Source organism: Spermophilus citellus (genome assembly GCF_964194105.1).
Source record: "Spermophilus citellus genome assembly, chromosome: 9".
NCBI classification, from domain to species: Eukaryota; Metazoa; Chordata; class Mammalia; order Rodentia; family Sciuridae; genus Spermophilus; species Spermophilus citellus.
Window position 1 is genome coordinate 137,447,313 of NC_138191.1, and position 19,683 is coordinate 137,466,995.

At 54.1% G+C, this 19,683-nt stretch overlaps 1 protein-coding gene across 2 annotated transcripts; it reads left to right on the top strand.

Moving 5' to 3' along the window:
- Positions 1 to 4,655: 4,655 nt before the first annotated feature.
- WRAP73 (WD repeat containing, antisense to TP73) lies at positions 4,656 to 19,276 on the top strand. 2 transcript variants are annotated; one of them, XM_081306031.1, is made up of 12 exons: positions 4,656 to 4,810; positions 7,722 to 7,874; positions 8,578 to 8,694; positions 12,661 to 12,733; positions 14,144 to 14,247; positions 14,604 to 14,690; positions 14,975 to 15,109; positions 15,190 to 15,267; positions 16,689 to 16,794; positions 17,600 to 17,725; positions 18,461 to 18,652; positions 18,936 to 19,276. In XM_081306031.1, exons 1-12 carry the CDS (start codon positions 4,742 to 4,744, stop codon positions 19,076 to 19,078), a joined length of 1,383 nt encoding a protein of 460 aa, XP_081162157.1. In that variant the 5' UTR covers positions 4,656 to 4,741; the 3' UTR covers positions 19,079 to 19,276. The 2 variants fall into 2 exon arrangements, with proteins under 2 accessions (XP_081162157.1, XP_081162158.1); XM_081306032.1 differs by lacking the exon at positions 7,722 to 7,874.
- The last annotated feature ends 407 nt before the right edge of the window (positions 19,277 to 19,683 follow it).

Genomic DNA, 19,683 nt, shown 5'->3' on the forward strand with positions numbered 1-19,683 from the left:
CAGGTACACAGCATCCTTCCTGTGACTTTGCAGATGATAAGTCACCCTTGAACTTGGCGGTGGAAAGCAGTCACCCACCGAGATGCACAGGAAGCTCTTCATGCACCCACAGAAGTGACTTCACTTTGGGGCACTCAGAGTCTCCCGGTTTGTGGGTCCCTGGGAGCCCACAGGGCCTCCTTCTGGTTCTGGAACCTTTGTCTCTCTCTTGGTTCTGGGTCTCCCCTGTGCATCTCTATTTTTGCTGTGCTCATTTCCATGTGCTCAACCTTAGAAATCCATTCCTGGGCCTGGGTGGGGCGTGCTCTATAAATAAACACCAGACTGAGGCACCCATGCCATAGGACATACCCCTGACAGATGCCACCAGCCTCCGCCCAGGCCCAGGCAGATTCCAGCTTCCCTGCCACCCCCTGGGGAAAGGCCTGGGCTCCCTCCCGGTGAACTGGCTCTTCTTTTAAGGTTCCTGGCCCTCCCAGTCCTGAAGCAGCACCTTGGACCAAGAAATGTCACAGCTGAGGCCACTTACTGGATGTCAGGCACTGTCCAAGCATTTCTGGTGTGGCATCTTGTCCAGTTCTCCCAATCCACTAAGGCAGAGACTGTTATGACCTTACTTTGCAAAGGGGTAAATTGAGCCTTCAAGAAGTTAAGTCACTTGTCTGAGGTCCAAGGGCAAGAAGAGGATGTGAACCCCACGTTCTGACTTCTACACCAGACAGACTTTTGAACAGGGCTGCTCATCAGAATTAGGAGACAGCTACCTGTCCCCCCATAGCCTTCACGGATGACCCCCTCGACAGGCTCAGCACCACATGCCCATTCCACAAGTGCCTGCACTGATGGGCCAGCCCTGCCCAGGCCCCCTGGAGTGCAGCTCAGGCAGCCAGACTAACTGGAACAGCGCTTTGGCAGCTTTTGGTGCCTGACTTTTTACCTTATTTTAAAATTATATATATAATTCATAAATTTGCATACTGTATAATTTCAAACACTTCTCTTTTGTTCTCCAGTGCTCCCCCACCCTCTTTTATTGAATAGATCAAAGGATGGAGGTGCTCAGATCTCAGTGCAGAAAGGAATCATTCATTTTGTTTCTCCTTACTTGCCCCCACCCCAAAGCTAACTATCAAGACAAAACAAATAAACAGCGATGATGGTAACAAACAACAACAAACCCAAATACTGTGTTAATGAGACCCAGGTCCAAGGCATTCACTTGGTAAATAAACAGCATGAGCAGGGAGAAAGGTGGCCCCTCAAAGTCCCCAGCACTGCTTCCCTGGCCCTGGCCGGTTGAAGACGTCTACCTGTCACCCCTCTATTTACGACGACTTGTGCATACGTGTGTGCTCATTCCTGAAGGGCAGGAGGAAAACGCCAGCTGAGCATCAAGGTAATAATAGCTGCCCCTGCCCAGAAGGACCGTGGCTGCTGGAAGAGGCCAGGAAGTCAGCCCGGGGCCTTGTTTCCCTGCCTGGGTTCTCTACCTGGAACAGACTCAGAAGAAAGGTCAGGACCCCCTCTTCCCAAACTCAGAAACGCCAACCCATCTAGCAACCCACGCCATTGGGCCAGCCTAGCGGTCCAGGCTCGCGCGGGTGGATCCCCCAGGTCCAGTGAAGAAGGACCTGGGTCGCCCTCAGCCTTGCGGGGAGTCGGGGGCGCTAGCGCCTCTGGATTGGTACGCACTTCGCGGGTGCCCCGGGAGTGGGCGCCGGCGGGGAGGAGCTTGTTGGCTCCCGGTGTCTCCTGTTTCCACCCGCAACCGACCCGAGACGTAGCGTCTTCCCGGGATCGCCTTCCGAGCCGCACCTCGCCAGCTGGGTAGGCCGGAGAGGGGCAAGAACAGCAAGGCCCTCCCCAAACCCGCGGGCCAGCCCTCGGCGCCCAAGTCTGCCGGCGCAGCTGGCAAAACCCCGCATCTCCTTGAAGACTGCCTCCCGCTGCCTCCCGCCCCTCAAGCCGAGTCCCAGGCCGAAAGAACTCCGAGGGACCCTCGTGTCACAGTTCCAGCTGCTGCCCAGGCTCCCTCTCATCCCTGATTTCTAGCTTCAGAGACGCGAGCCCGGGCGCCTGCCGCCCAGCGATCCCTCCTAGAAAGCGGAGCGGGGCGGAACCGCACGGCGGACCCCTGGAGCGGGTTCCAGCGCTGCCTACCTGGTGCGGCAGGAGCCCGAGACATCCGCGTCCGAGCGGGCCTGGAGCTGGCCCGGGCTTGGCCGTGCACCCTGGGTTGGCGCCGGGCGGGCGCGAGCCGATCGCGGGCTTCTAGGCGGGTGCGGACCGGCGGCCGCGGGCCAGGAGGCAGGGCGGGCGGCCGGCCCGGAGGCGAGTTATATGGGCGCGGGGAGGGGAGGCGCCGCGGGGAGGGGGGCGGCCGCCAGCCTTAGCGCCTTTCGCAGCCCGGCGGCGGGAAGGCAGCGCGGGCACTCAGCCGTGGCGCGAGGAGGGCCGGGTGGCGGGGCCCGGCTGGGGCCTTGATCTTCTACCGGTGCTCCGCCTCCCCAGCTGGCCGGGTCCGAGTCGGGGTCCCGGAGCGCACTCCGCCCCGCCTCTTTCCCGCCGCTGTTTGGCGCGCGTGGCCCCTGCTGAGCCCCGCGGGGTCGCTGGAGCAGGGCTGCACACAGGTCGGCGCCGGGGGCCCTAGGGCTAAGGAGACTGGACTGCGACCTTCGGCAGGTCTGAGGGCGTCAGCCAGGGCGCGCGCGAGCCGCGGTGGGGACATGGTCATGGGGCAGACTCCATTCTTCTGCGCGCTGGATTACCTCCGACGGTCTCTTCTCCCCAACGCCCCGACACTCCATCTCCCCACGCTGCTCCCGCTGCCGTGCGTGTGGTCTCCAAGGGGAGAGAAAAGTGCACCACGCTGGGTAGGGATGCCCCACCCCGGTCTGCACTGGTTGTGGCAGACTGGGGACAGGGTTGAGGGCTGCGGCCCCAGGCCGGGGAAGAAGGGGACGCCACCCTCGGTTCGCGTCTCCTAGACACAGCGGCTGCGGCTCGACTCCGCAGGCAAACAGGATCCCACAGAGATACTTTGGATATGACCATTCTCTCCCAGCGGGAGCTGTGTCCCACCGACCACAGGAATGACTCCACTGCACCCTGCTTGGTCCCTGGACGGTCGCCGCCTCCAGATCCTGGGCACCGGATTCCATGATTCCGAAATCGTATAATGGGTTTACTCGGCAACGCTGGTGCTCATGAGCTTGAAATTGCTCTGGGTTCGCACACAGCTTTGGGTTAGTGGGCGACTCTGCTCTGGTCTGAGACACCTGCTGTGGTCGCAGCCGGCTTTTCCTGGGCAAATGAGAGCTTCAAAGGCCCTGATTCGGCTTCTTAGGGACTAGGCTGCAGGACCTGACAGAGGGCGAGTCTGACTTGCACTGCCTCCGATGCTCATGGGACCCGTTACCTAGCTCTGCACTGATGCCCCTTTCCTATGGTGACCTCCATCCCTTGGGAGGTCCCCGCAGTGTGGCCCCTGGCATTGCCAGTGAGCTGGGCTGGTGCAAACCGGTTTCTCCTGCTGCACGGGGACCCCACTTGCCCTGGCCCTGCTGACTTCCATATTTCCATAGTTATTGCTCACTGTTTGCAAGGCTTGGTTTGGGAGCTCAAAAACCAATTCTACTCAGGGAGTTGGGTCTGGCTGGGGACCGAAAAGGTCAGGACGAGAGCAGGACGCGTTTAGGCACCCCTAGGCGTTCCTTCAGGAGAAGTTGGATACACAGACAGGGGGTTGGGGGTGGGGCGTTAAGAGGTGCGAGCTGGACGCAGGCCGTGGCTCCTCTCTCAGAACACAGGGGATGTCAGGATTTGCGCGACCCAGAAGGCTGCAGAGGCACAGCCTCTGTTTGGGACCCGCGGGGACCACTAACGACTTGACTGAGCGAGGGAGTTGGGAAGGTTTTGTCCCGGAAAGAGGCTCTGGGGTTGCGAGAGGACGAGAAGACGAGACATGGCACTCGGAGCGAGCGTCGGTATAAGCGAGTGCCCGCGCAGGGCCATCTCCGTGCCAAGACAGACTGTGGACTCTGGGTGCGGGCCCTGAAGCGTCCTGGTTCCCGCGCATCTAAGCCCAAGTGCGCTTGGAATGAAGTGCGCGCGATCCACACATTCGTTCGGCGCGGTAAGCCTCGAATTCGTTCTGTCCTTGATCTGAAAAGCCCCTGAGCCTAAGAAAGTCACGCTGCAGGTAGTTGCTCGACTTAGCAAATTTATACGTTATAAATAAAATAATTGTGGCAGACACTGTTACATATTGAATATATGTACTAATATATAAATATATGCTTACAGAGAGAGAGATAGCCCAGTTACATATTGAATTAAATTCGAATTTAGATAAGCCAGTAATTTGTCCCGCGATATTTGGGAACGTGCTTATATTACAAATGATTCGTTGTTTATCTGAAATTTGAATTTAGCCGTGCGTCCTGCATCTTGTCTGCCGCCCCAGCTGTCTGTGATCCGAGGTCTCGCAGACCCGACGTCGATATCTGGGACCCCGAAGGGATGAGCGGCGGGCGGCGCCTTTAAGCGCCGGGCGGGGCGCGGACTCCCGGCCCCACAATGCCGCGCGGCCGCCCGCAGCGCCGATAGGCTGCGGCCTCCTTCCACCGCCCCACTTCCGGCCGCCTTCCCCGCCTTGCTTCCGGCCGCGGCCGGGCGGTTGCGGGCGGCGGGCTCCCCGCGGGCTGTCGGGCGCGGGACGGGCCCGCGGCGGACGGCGGCCATGAACTTCTCGGAGGCGTTCAAGCTCTCCAGCCTGCTCTGCAGGTTCTCCCCGGACGGCAAGTACCTGGTGAGCGGCGGCGCGCGGCCTGCGCCCGCGGCGGGAGCCCGGGCGGACGCTGCTCTGGACTCCGGCACCGCGGGCTGAGCGAGCGGGGCGGGAACAGGCAGGAGCTCCGGGGTGGGTGCCCCGGGTCGGAGGGGTCCTGCACAGGCGCGCAGCCCCGGGCGGGAGGGACCCCTGGGCAGGTGCGCAGCCCGGGGCGGGAAGGAGACCTGGGCAGGTGCTCCAGATAGGAGGGGTCCTGGGCAGGTGCACAGCCCCGGTCGGGAGGGGTCCTGCACAGGCGCGCAGCCCCTGTCAAGAGGGAGACCTGGGCAGGTGCTTCGCATAGGAGGGGTACTCGACGGTGCACAGTCCCAGGCAGGAAGGGTCCTGAGCCGGTGCGCGAGGGGTTCATGACGGTGCGCAGCCCTGGGCAGAAGGGCCATCTGGGCAAGTGCTTCAGTCTGGAGGTGAACCTGGGCAAATGTGCAGTTCCAGGCGGGGGGGGGGGGGGGCGGGCTGAGCAGGTGTGCTGGACCCCGAGCTGCAGCTCGGTGTGCAGGTGTGCAACTCCAGGCAGAAGGAGTCCTGGGCTGGTTCTCCAGACTAGAAAGGGATCTGCGCAGGTGACTCCATATAGCTGTTTTTGGCTGTCAAAGGCGGATTAGGGATAAAGCTGTGTCTCTTTCACTCACTTGAGAGTCCAGAGATGTTAGCTGATTGTTACTTTGTCACAAAAGTTGCCTGTTAACTGGTAAATAATATGTCTACTTTGTTGTCAACTCTCCTCCCTGTCCTCACCACATTCAAGTAATGTCCTCAAGGCTAGACTTGAACAGCTCCTTACATGAGTGACAATGCTTAGATTGCAGAGCTACAACTTCAAATTTTGAAATAAAGCAATATGACCAGTGTATATCCTAAGAAGTGGGGAGAATAATTGATATTGGGAAACGATTAAAGAAAAAACATCAGGCCTTAAAGAAAGTGTGCTTCATTTTTTTGTTCACTGTCCTGTATTAACCAACTGATGCTTTCTGATTCTTTTTCAGCTTGCACCTTTGTTAACATTCCTGTTATCTTGCATCTTTATTAACATTTCTGTTGTCTTTGTCTAGACCTTTGAGAATATAACTCCCAAAATGCATGTTTACTTTCTTTATGGAGGTATTATTCTAAATCACATAAAATAGTATTCAGCTACAAAGTACAAAATTTCATTAGCTTAAAGTGGCATCCAGAAACCTTGGTATGTTTTTCAAAGTGCCCCCTCCACAAATTAGGTGTTTTTTTTTTAAATCCATTTATGAAAGTTTCATTGATTTATAAGGAGAATGATTATATTTGTTTTTTGGTTTGTGTGCCCTCATCAGAATATTGTGGAACACTTGGTAATAATTTGTTACTGGAATCCTGTTCTTGAAAGCCCAGTTTTAGGGCTGGGGATGTGGCTCAAGCAGTAGCGCGCTCGCCTGGCATGCGTGCGGCCCAGGTTCGATCCTCAGCACCACATACAAAGATGTTGTGTCCGCCGAGAACTAAAAAATAAATATTGAAAAAAAATTCTCTCTCTCTCTCTCTAGACTCTATTTCTCTCTCTCTCTCTAAAAAAAAAAAAAATGTAAATGAAGGAGAGTGGCTGTGTTCTAATAAACCTTTAAAAAAAAAAAAAAAAAAAAAAAAAAAAAAAAAAAAAAAAAGAAAGCCCAGTTTTAGTATCATGCTATAGATATCAGATGGTGCTTGTGAGTGCCAAAGTTTCCATTTCTTAAGGAATTCATTGTAACTAATCAGAGCTGTGGAAGCTACAGTGTGAGAAAATAAGTTCTGTGATGCTGGCTCTTCAAGTCTGCAGTCACCACCTTCCCTTTTTCTTTTTTTTCTCCACCAATGAGGCTTTCCTTGTGGAAGTTAATAAAGCTAATAAGTCTAGTTTGACCTTGATAAGTACAGAAATGAAGCAATTAACATTTTAAAATCCAGTCTTGATTTTTAGTCTATAACGTATAGTCAGCAGGTGGTTACTCAGAAATTATTTGCATAAATATGGACATGAAGAAATATTTAAGAAACATTTAAGAAAATACATTTAAAACAAACTTTTTGATGTTCAGTGACAGGGACAAGTCACATGTGTTCACTTTTGGTTTGTTCTGGGTTGGCTAGTGGTGCCATGTAAAGGGCTTTGCTGCTTCTCACCAACAGCCCTGAGCCCTGGGGTTTTAACTCTTTATAAATTTGAGGAAACTGTCTAGAAGTGACAGTGGGAAAGGCTCTGGTTATTAAGTCACAGAAGAGCTTTTCCCAGTATTCTGTCCCACTTGGGCTTAGTTTTTAGTATTAACTTCAGAAAGGAGTAGAAGTGCTTTAAGTAGAGTCTTAATAGTCTCACACTTTATACTAGAGCATAATTTATTTTTTAAAATTTATTTTAATTGCAGATTTATCAGGTGCAATGATAATTTGACATGTGTAGCATCTAGTGATAAAGTCAGTAGTGGAGCCTAACAATTTAAAACCTTTGTGGGCTGGGATTGTGGCTCAGTGGTATAGCGCTCGTCTAGCACATGTGAGGCCCTGGGTTCAATCCTCAGCACCACATAAAGATAAATAAATAAAATAAAGATATTGTGTCCAACCATAACTAAAAAATAAATATTAAAAAAATAAAATAAAATAAAACCTACTTTGTATATTTCAGCTTCAGTCTCTGTATTACCTCCTCTTGTTTTGGGAATGAGCTCTGTGATTGCCGTGCGGCGTGAAGCCGTGTAGACATGAGGCTGTGTAGCAAAGCTGTGTAGACATGAAGCTGTGTAACATAAAGCTCATGAGGCAGGGGAAGGAGATGGCGCTGAATGCAGGGCCACACCGATGCCCCATGCCCCTCCTGTAGAGCAGAAGAGTCCAGTGCTTCCTCACTTATGTCTTTTAGGCCTCCTGTGTCCAGTACCGGTTAGTCGTCCGGGATGTGAGCACCTTGCAGATCCATCAGCTGTACACCTGCCTGGACCAGATCCAGCACATAGAGTGGTCGGCAGACTCCCTCTTCATCCTCTGTGCCATGTACAGACGGGGGCTTGTGCAGGTGTGTGTTCTTGTGTTGGGGTCAGAGTTAGGAAACCTCCCTGGGAGTGTCGTGTCACCAGTGTCATGTCTTCCAGTTTGGAAAACAGTGGCAGTGCAGCTCAAAGTCAGTTTTCTTTTAGAATCATAATGTTCCTCTAATAGTTTAATACTTTAATTTTTTATTTTTCAAATTTTATTTATTTATTTATTTAGTTGTAATTGGACACAATACCTTTATTCCATTCATTAATTTTTTTGTGGTGCTGAGGATCGAGCCCAGGGCCCCCGTGCATGCTAGGCGAGTGCTCTACTGCTGAGCCATAATCCCAGCCCCCTTAATACTTTAAAAATGAGTAAACCCTAGAATATTCTTGATCTCTAAGCAAATATAATTCCAGAAATGGAGGTATTTGCCACTGCAGTCTAATGCTGGGGTGCTGTGTGTTTCAGGCAGTGCTAGATAAGGCAGTGCTTTGTCACATACCCACAGCAGCTCAGTGAGGGCCTGGGAGGGCAACCTGGACACATCGTTTTACAGGATAGCGAGAGAAAGATCGCCCAGAAGCGAGCTTATGTTGCCATGGGCCTAGTGCCAGTGCTTCCTGAGGGCAGACTCCAGAGCTGTCCTATCTTGATCCAGCGCAGTGGACGGTCCCTGGGAGAAGGCATGCTGGGTGTGCCAGTTGGTCCCTAATGGTGCATCTCTCTCTTTGCAAATCCAGGTCTGGTCTCTGGAGCAGCCAGAGTGGCACTGCAAGATCGACGAGGGCTCTGCAGGGCTGGTGGCCTCGTGCTGGAGCCCAGACGGGCGCCACATTCTGAACACAACAGAATTCCATGTGAGTGTCAGGCCTTGTGAGCCTTGTCAGCCAGTGGGAGCCCACACTCTGCTCCCAAGGGGCCTGGGACTGTCACTGTTGGGCTCTGGAGCAGCATGTCTATCAAAAGTCCTATCCCAGAAGCACTGGATAACCTTTTAGGCCAATTTTGAAGAAAACACTTTTTTTTCCCTTTTTTTGTGACACTAGGTTTTTAACTTAAAATTTTCAAAAGGAAAAGTTATCATCTACAGAGTTTATAAACCTTAAAGAAATGGCTTTATTGTGTATCCCACATTACACATATATTAATTCTGAAACATAATTTATACAGAATCAGTTAATTGCCTAGAGTGCATTTGGATGACACTGTTCAACCTAAGACCAAGGTTGTGGCCACTTTGTAGGTGACATTAGAGTAAATGTCAAGATGAGTGGTGGAGGAACATCAGGAACCTCATGGCACGGGGCACCCTGGGACAATACTAAAACTGACCCCGATACTCAAGCAGACTTCCATTGCCACAGTGAAGAACAACACAGGGATGCAGATGTCCCTGGCCAGGAATTGACCCTGTGGTCACCTGTGCCTCAGTCTAGTTGACAGGGAGGATGGAACACTCTCAGACCTGTGCCACTGGACCCTTCCAGATGCACAACCCTGTGGGAGGGTGTTGCCGAGGGTGAGAGGGGGCTCTGCCTCCTGCGTGTCAGTAAGAAGGCTGTGTGGTTCCACAGGCCGCAGAGGGCAGCAGATTGCTGTCAAGCCCTGGAATCCTGCTGTCCTCTCCAGGCCACTCCTCAGCCGGCACTTGGCATTATTCATTTCCTTGCTCTTCTGGGGGGCATCATATATGTTGCACAGATGTTTGGTTTGCAGTGGCTACAGCTCATTTAAATGGCCCTGTGCTTGCTTCACAGATCGCCCAGCGTTGTTTTTAGATTCACCCATGCAGACAGGTGTAGCTGGTTCGTTCATTCTTTGTAAGAAAAACCATGCCACAGTCTATTAGCCATTCTGTTTCTGGGCATTTTGGGTTGTCAGAGGCACAGGGCTGTCATGCTGTGGTTCATACCCCCTGTAACATATCCAGAAACCGTGGGAGGGTCCTGCCTGGTCAGCACCGATGTGTTCATCTCTCCGGACGGAGCTTTGCGATCCAGTGGAACTGTGCTGGCCTTTACTCTGGTTTAATTTCATGTCCTTAATTATCGGTGAGGTCGAGTGCTTTCATATCTTGTTTTACACACGTTAATTTAGACAAGTAGAGTGTATAGCTGTGTGTGGTATGAGGTATGGACCCATTGTTATCTCTTCCCTGAGTTATTTACTCTAAATAATTACTTCATCCATCTTCACCGTGGTGTAAGTACTGAATTCCTTTATGCCCTCAGGATCATTTCTGATTTTCAATCTCTTCCATTGTTGGTCCACTTAAGTGCCTGTGTCCCACTGTTAACTGGTTGAGGTTTCACATTATGTATTTATTTACTTTTATTTTTATTGTGCTGGGGATGGAACACACGGCCTCATATGTGCCAGGCCAGTGCTTTACCTCTGAGCCCCACTCCCAACCCCTCGTGCCCTTACATGTTAGTGTGGATGTAGTAAGTAGCCTGTAGTGGACTAGGAGAAAAACAAGGGCTAGAGGTGTGAGTAAGCTGCAGAGCCTTGCCTAGCAGGAGCGAGGCCCTGTGAGAAGACAACGTATTTCACAGGCAATGAAACTCACCCACTTGATGCTTGCAGTTTGGAGATTGTTTTGCAGGTAGTCCTGGGTGAGCAGGGCTGAGGACTTCGGCACCAGAGTATGGGGCCCCTCATCGCTGTCCCTGTCCTGCCCGTCACCTGCAGCCTCCGTCTCTGCGGCTTTGCCTGCTGGAGCCGCCTGCTGCCCAGAGCTCTGGCTCTCCCTTGCACCATGCTGTCCCATCATGGTGTCCTGTGGCCACCCTCCTGCTGCCGAGTGCTTCTGAACCCTTCTGCATGGCCCCTGTACCATTGTGGGCCAGCTTCTGATGGAAGTGGCCATAGAGAGGCCTGTGCCCAGGGCCAGCATGCTTCTTCAGCTGTCAGTGGAGCGGGTAGAGTTGACAGAGGTGTATTCTTTCCTTTTCTTTTTTGAGGAACCCGGTGGCTCTCTACCCCTGAGCCACATCCCAAACACTTTTTATTTTGAAACAGTCTTTCTAAGTTGCAGAGGCTGGCCTTGAACTATGATCCTTGAGCTTCAGCCTCCCAAGTTGCCAGGGTTACAGGCCAGCACCACTGTGCCCGGCCCCCTAACTATTTTTTCTTACTGGATTTTGTTTGTGTGTGTGTGTGTGTGTGTGTGTGTTTACTGGGGATAGAACCCAGGGCCTCGTGAGTGCTGCTAAGCTATATCCCCAGCCCTCCCTCCTCCTGGAGGTTTCTAAACTTATTTGTTCCTGGTGGGGTGAAGGCAGAAGCCAGGCTGAGTGCGTTTCCTGCTGGGGCCTCCGTAAGGTGCAGGCAGCAGATGCTGTCTCTGACACCTGCCTGTGCTCCTGGGTGTGGAAGTTTCTCGTTGAGTTGTCCAGCCTGCTCTGTGGGGTGGTCTCCACTCCTGCACTCCGGGCCTGTGGCACCTGGCCTGCCACTGGGCAGTCTGCCTCTGGTGAAGACAGTTCCCTGCTATCCTCATGGGACTCCTGCTCTACTGCACACCACCCTCCCCAGGCCCCAGCGTGGCAGAGGCTCTGGAGGACGAGCCCTGTCCTCAGTGCTCAAGTTCACAAGAGGGCAGTGCCTGCTGTCACTCCTCCACACTGTGTGCAGGCGTCCACGTGCCTGTGGGCTCCTAGACACAGCCGCCTCGGTCTGGTTTTCTGTCTTATGTCTTAGGAGGGTGAGTGGAGAAATCAAGTTAGTTGAGTTTTTAAGCTGATGAGCTGAAAGCAGGCAGCATTGAAAAGGGCACACTGCATCCTCAGGTGGCACTTACCCGACTGCGTGCCCTTGGGGCCACATCCTTCCTAGGAGGGCTGTGGAGCGCCACCCGGCTCCTTGTGCCCAGCACTTGCTGCACTTCGTGCTGCAACAGCCCTCCTTATGCAGCAGAGCAGCTGAGGGACCTGAGGATCAGTGGCCTGTCGCGCTGCCCAGTGGGAAGGGCGTGGAGAACCTTTACGGAAACAAGTTATTCTGGTCTGCTCCACAGGGTGGGGTCATAGAGGGTCAGCATGTAATCAGGTGTGGAATTTGCTGTTACATCCCAGAAGGTCAGATTCCCATCCAGGGGCGTTCCCCTTGGTGCAGGTGTCCTCCTCAGTCACTTGTTGGGACCTTGTCTTCTCTTGGCCTTTTGTACCAGCCTGTTCACCTCCAGGGGAGGGAGAGGGGTGGTGGAAACAGCAACAGTGGTCACCTCCTGGCTACCACGTAAGGGGAGAGTAGAGATGGAGAGCAGCGACAGCAGTGGCCTCCCAGCTGCCAGGGGAGGGAGAGGGGAGGTGGGGAACAGTGACAGTGGTGGCCCCAGAGCTCTTCTGCAGAAGGCGCGGCCTTTAACATCCTCCTCTTGGTAACCAGGGCCCTTAGTGTCCTCCTCTTGGTAACCCCCCAATAGGCTGCAGCTGTCCCGGGGACTTAAGCCAGAACCACCTGAGTCCACACAGTGCTCTAGAGGCTGAAAGAGGCTCCCTTGGGTCAGGACTTTTCTCCATCCAGACATTTCTGTGCCTGTCGTAATATGCAAGCCAGGAGACCTAGCGTTTAGAAACACACCCACTTGACTTGGCTCACTCAGACAATATCATTCCAGAACACAATTCTAAGAACATTAGTAGGAGGACAGTAAACTTTGCATTTGGACACAGTTGTAGAGAAGAGTCCCTGGAAGGATCAGTAGCCTTGTGTCAGTAAATCTTTTCCTGGGACTAGTTATCTGGTTTATGATTCGGGACAGTCTTTCTGAAGATGCTAAGTCCGTGCCAATTCCTTTCTCTCTCCCATTTCCCCAATAGCTGCGGATAACTGTCTGGTCCCTGTGTACAAAGTCCGTGTCTTACATCAAGTATCCCAAAGCCTGTCAGCAGGGTGAGTCTGCCACAGCCGCTCCAACTTACTTCTTTGCATCTGTTTGGGGATTTGGGGACTTTCTTCCATGGAATATTTCCAACTTAGAAACTCAGCAGCACACCAGCTCCTAGTGGACCTTCTTCCTGTCCCCACTCAGCCCTTGTATACTTGAAGTGTCTCCCAGGCATGTTCCCATCTTTCTCTATAAAAGTCAAGGCCCTTTCGCCACCATTTGGGTGACAAGAGGAAGCCAGGCAGACTTCAGATAAAAGTGGAGTTCACAGGAGACCCTGGCCTTCCAGAGAGCGGGTGGTCAGACCCTCCAGCTGGTGCCCGGCAAGGACACGGCTCAGCATCCACATGAATGTTGAGTCACTGGCTCTTCTGGGGACTTCTCTGAGCTGGTCACACCCAGGGGCAGGCTAAGGCATGGGGGCCCTCTCCCCATTACGGCCTCCGGGAGGAGGTGGACTGCTGGGGCAGACACACCTAGCATGCCGGGCAGGACTAGTGACTGCTGCATCTGTCGAGACAGAGGGAAGTAGTGTTACCTGACTAGACGGTTTGATGGTGTTACTGTTTTTCGGTTGCCATCCTATCAGCAATCTGGGAATTGCGTTGGCATGAAAGTGCAATTGTGTGATTATTTTTGATGTGTAGAGTTTGAATGTTAGCAGCTCTGCTGAGGAGGTGCGCACTGCCTGAGTGGAAGTCATAAGTTATTGGAGGTGGTTTCTTTTCTTTCTCTCTTTTTTAAATTTTTTAATTGTAGATGGACAAAATGCCTCTATTTTATTTATATTTACGTGGAGCTAAGGGTGGAGCCCAGAGCCTCACACATGCCAGGCAAGCGCTCCACCACTCAGCCCAGCCCCGGCCCTGAAGGTGACCTTTTTATTCACAAAGCCTGAAAACTTGGCCTAGGTTTTGTGAGGCGATATAGAACTGGAAAATACAATTTTACATTTTCAACCAAAGTTTTTTTCTAAGTAGTCATCTTTTTTTTTTTTTTTAAAGAGAGAATTTTAATATTTTTTAGTTTTCGGCGGACACAACATCTTTGTTGGTATGTGGTGCTGAGGATCGAACCTGGGCCGCACTCATGCCAGGCGAGCGCGCCACCGCTTGAGCTACATCCCCAGCCCTCTAAGTAGTCATGTTAAATTTACTTCTTCTAAACTATGAAGTTCAAAAGTAAAAAAAAGAAGTGTACTAAGAACTGACTCTTGACCCGCTGAAGAGGAGCCTGGGCTTCTGTGGGCCGCCCAGCAGCTCTCAGGCCCCGAGTTCTGCCAGTGGTGCTCTCGCTGGTGGGCACCAGGTGCGGGATGTGTCCCGGAGGGCTCCCCACTGGGCACCCCCTTTGCCCTCCGCTTCCTTTCTCTTGCTTGGCTACTTCCTAACTGGGTGCTCTCCCCTTCCTGGCAGGGGTCACTTTCACCAGGGATGGCCGCTACATGGCCTTGGCAGAGAGGCGGGACTGCAAGGACTACGTGAGCATCTTTGTGTGCAGCGACTGGCAGCTCCTGAGGGTACGGCGCTTCCTCACTCTGGGGGAGCAAGGCGCCCGGAGTGGGCCCCCCAGCACTGCTGCTGGCACTTGCGCTGTGTGGAGGGATTTTAACCACAGGGACAGAATGTAGATATTTTCGTTCATTTGTGTGTAAGAAAATCAAATGCATGAGTGTTAAAAACAGTAAGTGTACAGAGAAGGCAGCTGGCCGGAAGCATGCGCTGTCTCACTTAGGAGCTCTGCATTTGCTCAGGCATTCGAGACCCACCTGGGCAACGTGATGGGGCTCCCATCTCAAGAAAATACATGAATAAAAGAAACACTTATTTAGGAAAAGATTGGCAGATCTTCATGTTTTCCTCTCCCCCTTGGAAGCATTTTGATACAGATACCCAGGACCTGGCAGGGATCGAGTGGGCCCCGAACGGTTGTGTGCTGGCAGTGTGGGATACCTGCTTGGAGGTACGGAGTGTGCCCAGTGACAGTCCTCTTCTAAGAGCGCCCACCTGCTCCTCACCCGGTGCTCTCTGCAGACAGTGAGACAGTGGGCTTGGCCTCGTCGCAGTTGACTGTCGTCAGGTGTATGCCACAGTCTCCCCTTTCCCTGTGCCACTGCAAGATGTAATCCCACTTCCCAGGCGGGTGGAGGACACTTCCTCCTGTGCTGCTCCCCATGGGCTGCAGGAGTCTGCAGTGCCACTGCTGTGTGTTCCCGGGAAAGTGACGCCTGCATGTCTCCTCTGCAGTATAAGATCCTGCTATACTCCCTGGATGGCCGCCTGCTGTCCGCCTACTGTGCCTACGAGTGGTCCCTGGGCATCAAGTCGGTGGCTTGGAGCCCCAGCAGTCAGTTCCTGGCAGTGGGGAGCTACGACGGAAAGGTGGAGACAGGTGGGGTGGGAACCCAGTGAGCGGCCCTGCTTAGCCCCACGGCTCACCTCAGCTGTGCTTCTTTCTCCAGGTGCGCCTCCTTAATCATGTGACTTGGAAAATGATCACTGAGTTCGGGCATCCTGCAGCCATCAACAACCCCAAGATAGTAAGTCCGGGTCCTGAGCTGGGGTCTGAGCAGTGTTTGGGGAGGGGAGGAGCTGCAATCGCACTCTGACCCTGCTGATGTTATTGTCCCCACACCTGCATCTTTCTGTGCTCTGCTGGTTCTGTCAGTGCAGGCTTAGATTTCGAGCTGTGCTGCCCACAGGCTCTTCCAGCTACTGCACTTGCACTTCAGGCCTCTTTCCAAGAGGACCTGAGTCTGCCCCTGCCCCTGCATAGTGGGCTGGGAGAGCTGGGCACCTCCACAGGGCCTGAGGAGGTCACCTTCCAGGCCCAGGGAGCAGGAAACACACAGTCCTCTGATGGAGAGGACTTTTGGTGTCCATTTGTGCAGCAGCAGCAAGTGCCCACTGCCTCCTGGCCTCTGGTCTGTGTGGGTGATGGTAGAAGATGAGATAAAAATGCTGGCCTCCCTGATAGGGCTGCACTGGCTCTGAGGAGGAGAATACGAGTGGCGTGGCCAGCAGGCACAGGGCCAGGCCAGCCAGCCAGGGACCTTCCTGGAGGTGACATCAAGGTGAATACTGGGAGGAGGCGCAGAGAGGAGCTGCAGGTGCCAGGAATGGGTGATCTCAGGCGAAGGTGCCTCTTGGAGGGAGCGGTGAGGGAGGCTCTGGGAGGGAAGGCCGAGGGAAGGCTGACCATAAGGGCCCAAAGATGTCCCGTGGCCGCTGCATCTCTCCAGGGCCTCTCACATGTATGCCTTAAAACTAAACCAGGTGAACCCTGCACCAGGGCCCCCGAGTGTTGGTCAGCTCTCCCTGCTGTGACAGAATGCCTGCAGAAATAGCTTGCAGGTGGGAAGTCACGGCCTCAGGGTTCAGTCCATGTCACCTAGCCCTCTTGCTTTGAGCCTATGGCAAGGCAAAGCAGAGCTGCTTACCTCGTGGTGGCCAAGAAGCAGAGCAAGAGGGGAAGACCTGGGTCCCAGGTCCCCTTTAGGCCACGCCCCCAGTGACCTACCTTCCTCCCCTAGGTACGACCTCCCCTTGTGGCCACAGGCTGGGGACCATCAGCAAATGGGCCTTTGGGGGACTTTAAGATCCAGACTGTAGGCCCGAGCCTGCCACACCCACCACCTCCTTGGGGAGGTTCCTCCGCATGCTGCTTGCTGGCATCTGGTGGTGCCCACTCTCCTTGGCCGTCACCAGGGAAGTGGACGCCCCGCTCACTCCTGCATGGTTGACTGCAGGAGTGACCGGGTGCTGTCTGAACACAGCTGCACACTGGCTCCTCGCTTCTCAAGGGGCACTTGCCAGCAGGCTCAGGTGGCCCTGGGGAGCCTCCCCTCCACAGGTGGCACCGTTACGCCACAGCTGCTTGCCCAGAACCCTCGGGCATCCCCATAGCAGCTCCCGGGTCTCAGCCCTGTCCCTCCTACCTGGTGGCCGGGTTGTCTTTCAGGTTGTGTATAAGGAAGCGGAGAAGGGCCCACCGCTGGGGCTGGGCCGCCTGTCCTTCCCACCACCCCTACCACTGGCGGCCCCCCTCTCAGCCTCAGAGAGCAAATGTAAGTAGCAGAGGGCTGCTGTCCTCTGCATGGGACACTTCGCTTGTTTTTGTTTTTCTTTTAAAATGAAAGATTCCTTTTTGTCCAAATACATTTCAAGTGCTCTTTATTTTTTTAAAAGTCCATTTCCCTTCCCTGTGCTGCCTCCAGCCAGCGATGGAGTAAGTGCTGGAGTCTAGTTTGACAGCTGACTCACTGAGGGCAGGGCTTGACATCAAGAGTGAGGTGCCCCAGGGGGATCAGAGAGCCTGCAGGGGTGCAGTGAGCGGGACTAGCTGGACACAGCAGGGAGTGGTGACCCCTCGGCCGTGCTGGTCCTGGCCATGCACTGGAGGCAAGGAGCCTGTGCTCCAGAGGACACAGGGACCTTAGGGACATGTGGGGATAGCACCTAGTCCTTTGCAGGCGTGGAGGGTAGGAGGGCAGCCTGGCCCCAGGAAGCAGCTCACCGCCACTTGTCCTGCAGCCTCCTGCTGCTGGTTTTATAAAGCTCTCTGCATCTGAAAGCCACAGAAACAACGAGGTTGAGCTTGACTGAACCAGGACGCTGACCACTGACCGCTGACCGGGTGGGAAAACAACCGCTGAGGTGTGAGGGCAGCGAGGCTGGGTAGATCCGGAACAAGCCGGATGACATGATGCCCTGTCATTTCTTCCTTACCAGACAATGTCCCCAACACTGTATGGGTCTGGGACATCCAGGCCTGGCAGGCAGTGGTGCTACTGTCCCTGGGGGGAGTTCCCCGGGCCTCCGTGCTGTAGCCGACTCAGGCGAGCTCAGCATCTCTCCCTTGTGACGTTCCAGATGAGATCGCCTCTGTGCCAGTTTCCCTGCAGACCCTGAAGCCGGCCACTGACAGAGCGAACCCTAGGATGGGCGTGGGGATGCTGGCTTTCAGTGCTGACAGCTACTTCCTGGCCACAAGGAATGGTCAGTATGCCCTGGTGTCTATCTGCTGTGCCCCACGCTCCAGGGGTAGAAACCATGGGAAAGAAAAAGCAAGTGAAGGGGCCGTGCGTGGGCTCGATTGCCTGGCGAGATGCAGTGTCCTGCTGCAGAGGCCCCTCAGGAGTCCAGCTCTTCTTTGCGGAGGCAGCAGGCCAGTGAGTCAGCAGCAGTACCTTGGCCTCTGCACACTCCTTCCTCCTTAAGAAAGAACTGAAGCCAGGCGCAGTGGCACGCGCCTTTAATCCCAGCAGCTGGCAAGGCTGAAACAGGATTGAGTTCAAAGCCAGCCTCAGCAATCGCTGGGGAGGCTGAGACAGGAGGAGATGAGTTCAATGCCAGCAACAGCGAGGCGCTAAGCAACTCAGTGAGACCCTGTCTCGGGATGTGACTCAGTGGTCGAGTGCCCCCGAGTTCAATCCCTGGTATCCCATCTCCCCAAAAAACAAAAAGAAAGAATAGGGCATAGGGCAGGCAGTCTGCCCTGTAGGCCTGGTTGTTTTTTTTTTTTTTTTAGTTAATGATGGCAGCTCTTACAACAAAGCCAAAGAAGAACACTGGTGGATGGTCTTTGAAGCCTGAGCTTTGCTCTGGAACCCTGGTCCTCTGAAGCAGGCTCAGGAACACTGACCTCTCCAGGGCTTTCTTGCAGAGGGGCCAGGCTACCTAGGGTCAGCAGAGCACGGATGACATGATGCCCTGTCATTTCTTCCTTCCCAGACAATGTCCCCAACACCGTTTGGGTCTGGGACATCCAGAAGCTCAGGCTCTTCGTGGTGCTGGAGCAGCTGGCCCCCGTGCGCTCTTTCCTATGGGACCCACAGCAGCCTCGGCTGGCCATCTGCACAGGAGGCAGCAAGGTCTACCTGTGGTCCCCGGCAGGCTGCGTGTCGGTGCAGGTGCCTGGGGAGGGTGAGTGCATCCGGTGGGCGTGGAGCTGCAGCCTCTGGGGCAGCTGCCAGGCCCTCTGCTGCCCGGGGGAGCTCCTCCACGTCTTTCAGGAAACTTCAAGGCCTGTGCCCAGTGTGCGCACCTGACAGGACCCACCACCCTCAGCTTCATAGGGTGGATGGTGGCTTTGAGCTCTCTCTGGGTCACCCAGGTCCCTTCTGTTTGCCCGTGGGGTACAGGCTGCCTTCCCCGGGGACCCTCGTCTCTCTGCTCTGACCCTTCGGCTACCCTTTTCTGTCTCTAGGTGATTTTCCGGTGCTTTCTCTGTGCTGGCATTCAGGTGGGGACTCCTTGGCCCTCCTCAGTAAGGGTCACTTCTGTCTCTGTTTCCTGGACACTGAAGAGGGGGTCCACACAGCTTTGGAACAACGGGACCGCCATGTGTAGGACCTGGTGGAACCCTCAGCAGGGACTCCATGTCCCTGACCTTGGAAGGAAGAGGTTCCCCTGGGAGCTCTCCGGCTGTCATGTGCTGGCTCAGTGACTTGACTCAGATTTTCTGTAGCAAGGGGGTTTTGTAAATACGTGTGGTATAAAGCTGTAATTTTCACTAGTTAAAATAAATATTTGCTAATTTATAAAACATTGATGCTTATTTCCTTGAACTGCCATCACGGCAGGTTTCCCAGGTTAGGCCGAGTTGCTAGTCAATCTCAGGACGTGAAGGACGCTGTGCTGCAGAGCCCACCCCACTGCCATGGCTGCTCTGGGTTCTTTTCAGTCACTGGTGGTTTCAGGAGGGCATGGGTGTGCCTGCCCTCTGTGGTAGGGTGTACTCTGGAGTGAGGGGGACAAGCACCTGAGGGCAGGGCTCTCCTGGGTCCTCTCAAGGGGATGATAGCTGGGAGGCGGCGGCTGGAGCACCAGGGGCGCTGAGAGGGCTGCCCGGCTGCCCGCACTGTCTCTCTTCATGGGGGACATGCCAGGCAGGATCCTGTTCCTGCTCCTGCAGAGCCTACAGACAGACCTTCAAAGCTGAGGCTTGAGACTCA